The 12,278-nt window shown below is 41.7% G+C and overlaps 1 protein-coding gene across 1 annotated transcript; it reads left to right on the top strand.

The window, feature by feature from the left end:
* The first annotated feature begins 3,040 nt into the window (after positions 1 to 3,040).
* LOC124278558 lies at positions 3,041 to 7,991 on the top strand. Its single transcript, XM_046714286.1, has 3 exons — positions 3,041 to 3,227; positions 5,436 to 5,540; positions 7,197 to 7,991. Exons 1-3 carry the CDS (start codon positions 3,195 to 3,197, stop codon positions 7,407 to 7,409), a joined length of 351 nt encoding a protein of 116 aa, XP_046570242.1. The 5' UTR covers positions 3,041 to 3,194; the 3' UTR covers positions 7,410 to 7,991.
* The last annotated feature ends 4,287 nt before the right edge of the window (positions 7,992 to 12,278 follow it).

Below are 12,278 nucleotides of genomic sequence, written 5' to 3'. Positions count from 1 at the left end.
TTGAGACGGCCTTTATGACGTCAGTTTCATTGTGACGTCTTTTTTCGACTTGCGATGTATGTTCAGTCATTTCAGCTAATCTCAACTCTCTCCGCCTCTTTCACTAAGTTACAGCAACAGAATGAAACGTTTGCAAAGTTAACCGGGCAAACATATTCGGGCCTACCTTTAGAATACAGCATCACAAACTTTAAAAATACGTCATAATACCCTTTTACGTAATGTAATGTGAAGTTTGAACCGAAAGTGGCAGCGTAAATCTTTCCTCTTGTGTGCACGGCGTCCTTTTCGTTGATACTTCAATAATTGCTCTTTTTGTGTTATTAAAGGTAGAGTTAATTGGTCTCTTAGCCATACATTTCTGGAACTTGCTGCTGTCCCCATGGATACATTGCATATATGGTCTGTGTAGTATAACTGATTGACATAAGATATACCTTCTTAAAATTGAATAAATAGATTCTTTTTCGTCACAGTGGAATGTGAATAACTTATTGGTAGCAGTCGATGTGAATCAACAGACCGATAAACAAAGTTGATGTTTCTCGAGTTTTTAAAACAAATAATCAGAGAATACCCACAAAATACCCGTTCACCATCGACTGATGTCAGACCCAAACTATGCCATCCTTTCATTACCGAACTTCATTCATTACGTGAAAGACTTCATAATCCTCTGGGGCGGATGGGTAGACGAGTGGTTAAAGCGTTCGTTCGTCACGCCGAAGGCCCGGGTTCGATTCCCCACATGGATACAATGTGTGGAGCTCATTTCTGGTGTCCCCCGCCGTGATATTGCGGAAATATTGCTAAAAGCGGCGTGAAACTTTATTCACTCACTCATGATCATCTGTAGAGATGGGTGGAAACCGAACTCTGGTATACAGTGTGCCGTTCATCATCCGCACCGCCATATATGTTTATAGATAGATCCAGTCCCGCGGAAGACGAATCCGGTAATGAAATACACTAAGATTGTTACTGTATGCAGTTGTCAAGTTTGTCATGCTGAAATAAAAATATACATGTATGTTTTACATCTGATTATTTGTTCCAGTCGATTCTTTCATCATATATACTTTTTCACTTTTATGAATCATATAGCAAGACAATGAAACTCACGATAACCGGGGCTAACAATCTTGCCAGTCTGTGAGCGGGTTTAATGTTTGACCGTAGCAACATGACCAGCTGGGGGATTAGGAGTTCTGGATCACTGATTAATGGTGTGCCGTAAGCACATGGTTTATGGTATTACTCATAAAATGTGTCACAAAATAGGATTAATGTACACTGTTCATCTACTGAGTGCGTAATTACTGGTTGCGACCAAAGAAATATCAGTCAGATTGATTCAAGTGAAGGGAGGAGATGAGGACTAATTATATTTCTACATTTTCAAGCGCAGGTGAACACATTTAATGTCGAAAGATATAAAGCAGTGTTCAAAATGATCTTACTTACTTCTCGCAGTCATTATATATGGTCCTGTTCACCATTTATGTTTACCATTTCCATAAAAGGTTGGTACTATGAACAAGGAAGAAATATGAACAAGGAAGACAGTTCTATAGATCAGCAAATATTTTTTACAAAGAATGCGACGTTTCGGTGTAGAGACTGACGCCGTACTCAAGCACTTGTCTCTGAAACGTCGTATTCTTGTGTTATAAAGAAGTTACATCTCCTAAGCAATATCTCCCTTGTTAAACAAACTAAGAACTTGATGACCTTGAGATGATCGATGGCTGTGATTGTAACATTAGGTAGCTATTTCTTTCTTTGAAAATACGGTGCTTTATATTTCTTTGACATACTCGTAAATCGCATTTCCGACACCTGTCAAACCACTGGGTTTATAAGTAGAACATGAGTGTTAGTGATCCAACTTTTCCAAGCAACCACATCTACAGAAAGCGCTCAGCTTATGAGCCCAGCAACAGGTGTAAGGTATTTCATTATCTTTGTCGTCATCGTAACTTATCATGCATGACGTCATATATATAAACTGCATGACGTATACAAAAGAAAATACTCACCTGGTGCTTTGGGCTATTTTGAAAAATAAAACCAATGAAAAGTGATTTGCAAGTCACAATCATTGTGCACGTAATGTTAAAACAACGCAGCTATCCTCTACAGTGGTGTACGTGGATATCAAGTAAATCCTGATTGTGTTGACTCGCACATGCATGTTATGCGCCAACAATATAAAACACAGTCGACTGAGATTGTTAGTGATGTATTACACTCGGGAATATTCCAGCTACTGACGGATGTATGTGAATAACGGAGTCTGGATTAGATAATTCAATGACTGGTTTACACAATTGTAAATACGATATCATGCCTCAGCAAAGACAGTCTGATCACCCGATCCCGTTAGTCTTACGACATGCAGGGGTTCCTGAGGACATATTCTAACCGGGATCTTCACGGGTCTCTGATAAACCTGTGACACTGCCTTAATATGTTTTTGTAACTCTGGGTTAGAACTGATCTTGACCAACCCTTGCCTGTCGTAAGAGGCGACTAACGGGCTAGGGTGGTCAGGATCGCTGACTTGGTTGACACATGTCATCGTATGACAGTTGCGTAGATCGATGCTCATGATGTTGACCACTGAATTGTGTGGTACAGACTCGATTATTTCCAGACCGCCGCCATATAGCTGGAATATTGGAGAGTGCTGCTGTAATCAATAAACAAACAAAACACTTAATAACGGAGTTTCAGTAGCCGTTCTTGTGTCATCAAACATTCTAGTTCTCGCCTAACAAACTAATCTTAGTAGAGTTTAGATATAACAACAGAGGTCGCTGTGTGAATACTGACTTACAAGTGAAAGGGGCGCGTTGGGCCCCCAGGTGTATATAGCCATTCAGTACACGTGAATCATAGAACACATTGTTATCAAATTCTCTCTCTATCATTACACATACACACACTCCAGCATGACAGGCAGACTATTAGAAGTCATAACCCGGCTTTAGTCGTGACTGCCACTCATATTGTACCGAGAGCTTTTCTGTCAACACGCGCTTTGTCACCCCTTAGCAACGCCCGACGCTGGGACGCCATATTGGATCAATACAGTTCAAGTCATGTCGGGGTGAAAGGAACACTGATTCGACATGATGGTGAAATATGTCATAATACGGCAGTAGAACGGCAAGGCAACAACAGCGTTGAGGATGTGTCGGTGGGGATGTACGACGACGAGCACGGTGAGTCAGCCGATTATGGCGGATATACCCATGTGTTATAATCGTGTTATCACACTATCGCCAGTCACCCGTCACTGACGGGTCACACTCCGGCACTGATTGCCAGGACGATGAGACTCTGCACGCAAGGCATCTCCTAGCACAGTGCTGTTTGACCAAGACTTGTATTACATATATTTTACAGTAACAAAACATCTAAAGTAGTTGAGTTGATGACTGTTATATACGATACCGTACTTTGACACAAGGACAGTTTAGCGTGCCCCGGTGTATGGCTAATTTAGGGAGGTGTGCGAAAGAGGGGTGTAACCAGCAATCGAACTGTCGATCAGCTGCAATTGACCATGTCATGACCAGGATCTATATTGCTGACAAGTAAACTATTAAACTGACATCGATACCATTGCAGTGGCGGATCCAGAGGGGGGGTTCAGGGGGTTCGACACCCACCCACCCCTGAAAATGACTTAAGATTACATTGAAGATTTCTTTTTTGCGTTGGCGGAGCCAATGGGGGAGGGGGAGGGGTGGTTGGGTGTTCGACCCCCCTGAACCCCCTCCTTTAAAAATTCCTGGATCCGCCCATGCATTGTACGCTACTGGTTGTGCCTTTCCCTTAATACTTGCCTATAGTGGACCTGTGGTAAGGTATAGCTACATGTATGAAGACATGCTTTATTTGGCTGAGAGATAAAGGGTCATAAGAAACAAGCATGTTATCCCACTGTCATTGTTCCCACTCACTTCTGGAAATATACCAATCACGCATTCACTCGCTCCCTTCTGTCAGTTTATCTTTATTAACACTTATATAACACTAATTCTCTTGGAAAATACAAACACACACGCATAACACACCCACACTTGATAATATGTACCTCCCTGACTCGTCGGTCCTGGCGTTATATCCTTCCTCACTCACAGCACATACACCTGGCAATATCTCTCACTCACTGCCTCCCTCCCTCACTCACTCACTAACTGGCAATATCTCTCACTCACTGCCTCCCTCCCTCACTCACTCACTAACTGGCAATATATCTCACTCACTGCCTCCCTCCCTCACTCACTCACTAACTGGCAATATCTCTCACTCACTGCCTCCCTCCCTCACCCACTCACTAACTAACTGGCAATATCTCTCACTCACTGCCTCCCTCCCTCACTCACTAACTGGCAATATCTCTCACTCACTGCCTCCCTCACTCACTTACTAACTGGCAATATCTCTCACTCACTGCCTCCCTCACTCACTCACTCACTGGCAATATCTCTCACTCACTGCCTCCCTCCCTCACTCACTCACTAACTAACTGGCAATATCTCTCACTCACTGCCTCCCTCCCTCACTCACTAACTGGCAATATCTCTCACTCACTGCCTTCCTCCCTCCCTCACTCACTCACTAACTGGCAATATCTCTCTCACTGCCTCCCTCCCTCACTCACTCCCTCACTAACTGGCAATATCTCTCTCACTGCCTCCCTCCCTCCCTCACTCACTAACTGGCAATATCTCTCACTCACTGCCTCCCTCCCTCCCTCACTCACTAACTGGCAATATATCTCACTCACTGCCTCCCTCCCTCACTCACTAACTGGCAATATCTCACTCACTGCCTCCCTCCCTCACTCACTCACTAACTAACTTGCAATATATCTCACTCACTGCCCCCCCTCCCTCACTCAATCACTAACTGGCAATATCTCTCACTCACTGCCTCCCTCACTCACTCACTCACTAACTGGCAATATATCTCATTCACTCGCGACTCGCATACTTGACAGTATATGACTTAATCATTAACGCATTCACGCACTAACTCACTCACTCCTGGCAGTAAGTTCCTGGTGTAAATGGTCGCAGCATAGATATAGGCCATACCACCAACCCACACCCTCAGGCTCTGCGTGACGAACAACCCGAGTTTATCGATTACATCGATCAGTTCATGTGAACGCTACCCCAGCTTTCATAATACACAAAAACTTTAAACAATGAACAGTTCGAGGTGGCCACATTCCTTTATTCCTATGACGCACTGTAGTTCTCAGTAACACTTCGCCGTTATCAATAAACTTCGCGAAGGATATTTTGGCTGAACGAACTAAATTAAGAATTTTTACAGTACGATTTTACTTTGTTCTTGAATTCCAGCATTTCTGAATATATTGTAAGTTTTTTTATTGCTCGTTTGTTGTGTGGCAGACCTACCAGTGTAAATGGTGTGGAACCCGCTTCTGCAAGGAATGTCTGCGAGGGGACTTCTATGGGGAGATGTTCGAGCCGGGCAAGTGTCGCAGGTGCAACCAGGTGAGGGGAGCATAAGTGTTACTATGTGAGAAGAATATAAATGTCACTATATCAGAGAGTAAAGTGTTACTATGTGTGGGGAGTAAAGTGTCACTATATGAGGGGAGTAAAGTGTTACTATGTGGGGGGAGTAAAGTGTCACTATATGAGGGGAGTAAAGTGTTACTATGTGGGGGGAGTAAAGTGTTACTATGTGGGGGGAGTAAAGTGTCACTATATGAGGGGAGTAAAGTGTTACTATGTGGGGGGAGTAAAGTGTTACTATGTGGGGGGAGCAAAGTGTCACTATATGAGGGGAGTAAAGTGTTACTATATGAGGGGAGTAACGTGTTACTATGTGGGGGAGTAAAGTGTTACTATGTGGGGAGTAAAGTGTTACTATGTGGGGGAGTAAAGTGTCACTATGTGAGGGGAGTAAAGTGTCACTATATGAGGGGAGTAAAGTGTTACTATGTGGGGGAGTAAAGTGTCACTTTATGGGGAGTAAAGTGTTACTATGTGAGCGGAGTAAAGTGTTACTGTGAGGGCAGAGTAAAGTGTTACTATGTGAGCGGAGTAAAGTGTTACTATGTGAGCGGTGTAAAGTGTTACTATGTGTGGGGAGTAAAGTGTCACTATATGAGGGGAGTAACGTGTTACTATGTGGGGGGAGTAAAGTCTTACTGTGTGAGGGTGTAAAGTGTTACTATGTTAGGGGAGTAAAGTGTTACTGTGAGAGCAGAGTAAAGTGTTACTATGTGAGCGGAGTAAAATGTTACTATGTGATGGAGTAAAGTGTTACTATGTGTGGGAAGTAAAGTGTTACTATGTGTGTGGAGTAAAGTGTTACTATGTGAGGGGGGTAAAGTGTTACTATGTGTGGGGAGTAAAGTGTCACTGTGTGAGGGAGTAAAGTGTTACTATGTGAGGGGAGTAAAGTGTTACTTTGTGAGGGGAGTAAAGTGTTACTTTGTGAGCGGAGTAAAGTGTTACTATGTGAGTGGAGTAAAGTGTTACTATGAGAGCGGAGTAAAGTGTTACTGTGTGAGGGAGTAAAGTGTTACTATGTGAGCGGAGTAAAGTGTTACTATGAGAGCGGAGTAAAGTGTTACTATGTGAGCTGAGTAAAGTGTTACTATGAGAGCGGAGTAAAGTGTTACTATGTGAGCGGAGTAAAGTGTTACTATGTGAGGAAGTAAAAGTGTTACTATGTGAGGGAGTAAAGTGTTACTATGTGAGGGAGTAAAAGTGTTACTTTGTGAGAGGGAGTAAAGTGTTACTATGTGAGCGGAGTAAAGTGTTACTATGAGGAGTTGAGTTAAAAGTGTTACGGAGTAAAGTGTTACTATGTGAGCGGAGTAAAGTGTTACTATGTGAGTGGAGTAAAGTGTTACTATGAGAGCGGAGTAAAGTGTTACTGTGTGAGAGAGTAAAGTGTTACTATGTGAGCGGAGTAAAGTGTTACTATGAGAGCGGAGTAAAGTGTTACTATGTGAGCTGAGTAAAGTGTTACTATGAGAGCGGAGTAAAGTGTTACTATGTGAGCAGAATAAAGTGTTACTATGTGAGGGGAGTAAAGTGTTACTTTGTGAGGGGAGTAAAGTGTTACTTTGTGAGGGGAGTAAAGTGTTATTCTTAAAGTTCCATGTTATGTATATCCTAATGATGTTTGTTCAGAAAAGATGCCAAGGCGTGCGTGTGGAGTACGTGCCCCGACCCCCCCAGGAGGAGACTGGGGAGAAGGGGAAGGGGAGAGGGAGTGCAGCTGATAAGAGTCGCAGCAAAAGTCCTTCTAAAAAGGGAGGAAAAGACTCTAAAAAATCTGGTAGCAAAAAGGGCGGAAAAAAATCAGGGAAGAAAGGAGGAAAGAAGAAAAAGAAGAAGAAGTGAAACCCTCAAATGTGAGGTGTTTCTGAAGTTTCTGTATCCATGCATGGGCAGTCACCGCTAATAGTTGTTATCCAATGACATAGGACCATGTTATATTCTGTCAAGCCTAATCAATGTTCAAACAAAATCTCCAGCGCCCTGTCCTTTGTGGTGCATTGTACTGACGGTGGGCTGCTCAATGTAGGTGACTGTAGTCTTACCGTTGCCATGGTAACGTATGTCTGAATACGGTGACAGCGCCTGAAATCATTAAGTTTGTTGCCACAGAGATTCTCATGTCTGTGTTTTGCGTTACTTCAGATCCTTCTGTATAGCATGGAAGAAAGACTGCGGCGACGTCTTACACCAACGCACACGGCATGCCTATTTTCGGATTTGATCATTAGTATTATAATGCCAAAACTTTCGTTTCAGACGTTCAGTATTACGAACGTATATATGTGTCCAACTGAGACGTTTCCTGTGATACGCAAATTTCTACACTTTATTATTATTATTATTGTATAATATGTGTGTTGTTATTTATTAAACACGAGGCCTCGTCTGATCAATACTGGTACAGGGGGTGTCTCTCGAATATCATTTAGTTGTTTATTTTTTTAACAAAATAGAAAAAGATTTCAACTGGTTTGTGCGTATAAATAAGTTTTAAGTCCCCGTAATACAGCAGTTGTTCACAATGACCTTGTGATGTATGTTGTCATTGATTGTGTGATGTATGTTGTCATCGATTGTGTGATGTATGTTGTCATCGATTGTGTGATATATGTTGTCATCGATTGTGTGATATATGTTGGCATCGATTGTGTGATGTATGTTGTCATCGATTGTTGTATGTTGTGATGTATGTTGTTGTCATTATGTTTTGTGATTGTGTGATGTATGTCATCATCGATTGTGTGATGTATGTTGTCATCGATTGTGTGATGTATGTTGTCATCGATTGTGTGATATATGTTGTCATCGATTGTGTGATGTATGTTGTCATCGATTGTGTGATGTATGTTGTCATCGATTGTGTGATGTATGTTGTCATCGATTGTGTGATGTATGTTGTCATCGATTGTGTGATGTATGTTGTCATCGATTGTGTGATGTATGTTGTCATCGATTGTGTGATGTATGTTGTCATCGACTGTGTGATGTATGTTGTCATCGATTGTGTGATGTATGTTGTCATCGATTGTGTGATGTATGTTGTCATTGATTGTGTGATGTATGTTGTCATTGATTGATTGTGTGATGTATGTTGTCATCGATTGTGTGATGTATGTTGTCATCGATTGTGTGATGTATGTTGTCATCGATTGTGTGATGTATGTTGTCATCGATTGTGTGATGTATGTTGTCATCGATTGTGTGATGTATGTTGTCATTGATTGTGTGATGTATGTTGTCATTGATTGTGTGATGTATGTTGTCATTGATTGTGTGATGTATGTTGTCATTGATTGTGTGATGTATGTTGTCATTGATTGTGTGATGTATGTTGTCATTGATTGTGTGATGTATGTTGTCATCGATTGTGTGATGTATGTTGTCATCGATTGTGTGATGTATGTTGTGATTGTGTGATGTATGTTGTCATCGATTGTGGGCATATGTTGTCATCGATTGTGTGATGTATGTTGTCGTCGATTGTGTGATATATGTTGTCATCGATTGTGTGATGTATGTTGGCAACGACCGTGAGATATACGTTGTCATCGATTGTGTGATGTATGTTGACAACAACCGTGTGATGTATGTTGGCATTGTTTTTGTGATATATGTTGACAACGACTGTTTGATATATTTTGGCAACGACCATGTGATATATGTTGGTATCGACCCTATGATACATGTTGTCATAGACTGTGTGATGTGCATGTTTGGGACACACGCATGGTGTGTTTAACGATATTCACACTGCATGCCAAGACACAGACACGTGGTACAGCCAACTGTTACCCGTGAAATACGTGCCCCGTTAACAAGTTTCCCTGCCCACATCGGTGCCGTGACTTCAGCGTTTTTAGATCACAGCAGACCACACATGGCAGGTTGGTTTGACATGTCGTTTCACAGTGGGTTATGGAGGTGTCAAAGGGATATGTCGACACAGCGGGCTCCGGGAAATTGTTACAAAACATGGTTGATTTTTCAAACCATTCATCGACTTACAGGCTGTAAAGGTGCAGCTCGGCGAACACTGTTTCGAGCAAAGACAAATAATGATCGTGTGTGGGTGAATATGTCACTGAGGTTCAAAGTCAGTCCACAGTAGTCCACTTTCCCCGGAGTATGATTCCCTCACTACTGTTGTATGTATCTCTGGTCAGAGTATATGCTTCATAAAAGTAATCATGTTTTGTTGCCAGGGGCCTAAATATTGAAAGTAGCATAATAAAGATATATAACATATGTGAGTGGTGGCTTTGCACATCTGACAATGCGCTCACTCATACCGGGTTCTACATTGTTGTCCACTGTGATATCTCTATGGCGTAACTAACTATATTGACGGACAAAAGAAAGTGTACATACGTTTGGTGGTGGTGAAAAACAAAACAAACACGGCATGTTTTCTCCATTGTAATGCACCTGATACATGTATCAAAGCTGTGGTTTGGACAAGTTTGCAGTTTCGGCGACATTTTTTTAATCCTATTAACGTTTTGATAATGTAATTTTTTGGTCAAACCGATGTTTAAAGAGTGTACATTCTCCTTTGCACTTATATATGCATCAAAACCGTGTGATAAATTGAGTGAGTGGGTATACGTTTACGCATTTGTTAACTACACTACACCCAAGAGAGGAATTGACCCTGGTTGTTGGGACGAGTGATTTAACAACATGACTACCCTAGCCGCGTGTCCAGAACGCCCCAAACCACATGTCAGATCATCTCCACCTTGTTCAACACTGCATCCTGGCCATGTAGACTGGCCTTGAACTTTAATAGAACAAACAGAAGCACCACCCACACCTGGACTGAAAACTGATAAGAATCAGTCCAGAGAGAGAAATACAGATTTGTTTTTTTATCATATTTTATCATAATTATTTGTTATGATAACGATACGCTGCACAACAGATAATGGAAACTAAGCAGATGTTGACCTTTTAAGCTGGTATTTCAACACAATATTCCATTCATTCGAGATGAAGTGGACTCTGTGTAATCCGACATTCTGTCTAATTAAACCAAACGTGTTGGCCCATGCACTATCATACCAAACAGTGTGTGTATGTATATATAACGCTTCTTAGTCATGTTTAAGCGCTTGTCTTAAAATGAAAAAGAGGTAATTTAAAGATGATTCCTATTTTCCACCGAGGTATTCATGACCTTTCTAAATATGTTTGTACTTTCTGATCAAATCAAACTCACATGGAAATAGAGATTATCCAACATTTTTACCCACTTAGTACCGACTTAAAGTCACGTGCTGGAGTGACAACACTGCTGTACTGATAGATGGCCTTATTATAGTACACCAAGATGAAATAGTGAAACAAGCAGTACTGTTATATATTTACGTCCTGAGTATCAACCTCGCGTGCCGAACACGCACCTGTCCCCTCTAAACATAGACTATTGACACACATGGCGATTGGAGCTGACCACTTCAGAAAACAATTTTAATTTTATATCGGCTATATCAGGTTTAGAGCGTGGGTCCATGTACTTTTGTTCTAACTGCGACAGGCGTGCTGACGTTCATCCTGTGGTTCACTTTAATGGCAGGTAGAACAATGGCTGCGTGTACACAGTTGAGTCTGAATGCGGGCACCGCGGCTTTATCCCTGCATGTCGGTGAGAGTCAGCGACACAGCATACAGACTGGGAATAACGTGGACTTTATCTAGTTAAGACAAAAAGCTGAATCAACAAGATACGTACTTCTGTTGCTGTGGTCTCCAAGCTGTGGAGACAGGTTACAGGGTCCCCACATAGGTCAGTCTGAGCTGCCTGTATAGGACGCATGTACCCATACACTGGTGTTGATGGTCAGCTGCACGGTTGGGCCAGCAGGTAGTGACACAGTGGTTGTTTCTATCAGTGAGGGAGAGGTCTCAGCGTAGTGAGCCACACATCCGTGACGAGGAGCAAGTCATTAAGGTAGGATTTCATTGTCCTTCATTAATGTATTATACGCTATTTCGTTACTAAGGTAATACACCACACTCCGTTATTACGGTATTAAATCAAGTTCCACCATTGAGGTAGTATACCACACTCCGTTATTACGGTATTATACTACATTCCATAGCATATCACACAAAATCTTTCGGTCATTATAGTTAGGATGTGACACCTATGTTCTTTAAACCACGACAGTTTCGAATGTCTGTCAGCCAGGAAATGTACTGTGAGACGAAATCATGTAAAAAGAAAGAGAAAAGTTTTGTCCTTTGTACAACTTAAGCAAAACGGCAGATTTGTTTCATGCTGTATCTACTAGCTGTTTAGGTTTGCTTACTTTGTTATTTACTTAACGAGACAGAAGCAATCAGGAGCATATGCATAGTCATAGGAAACAGAACTCGATGTAAATGTACAGGTTAGTCTATACAACAAAGTTGTCTTTGTTTGCTAAGACCGAGAACAAATTAGCTGACACGTGGGAAAGACGCAGTTTGTCCATATAGATGGTCGTGTAGATCATCTAATACCTGGAATGATAAAAAGCACAAACATGTACGTCACACACCTTATGTACATGACCATCACAAACACGTACGTCACACACCTTATGTACATCACCATCACAAACACGTACGTCACATACATAATGTACATGACCATCACAAACATGTACGTCACATACATTATGTACATCACCATCACAAACACGTACGTCACACACCTTATGTACATCA

This window comes from Haliotis rubra, unplaced genomic scaffold (assembly GCF_003918875.1).
Source record: "Haliotis rubra isolate DU_JTF1 unplaced genomic scaffold, ASM391887v1 Scf24, whole genome shotgun sequence".
NCBI lineage: Eukaryota > Metazoa > Mollusca > Gastropoda > Lepetellida > Haliotidae > Haliotis > Haliotis rubra.
The sequence above is the reverse complement of the archived record's forward strand: the minus strand, read 5'-3'. Positions and strand labels throughout refer to the sequence as shown.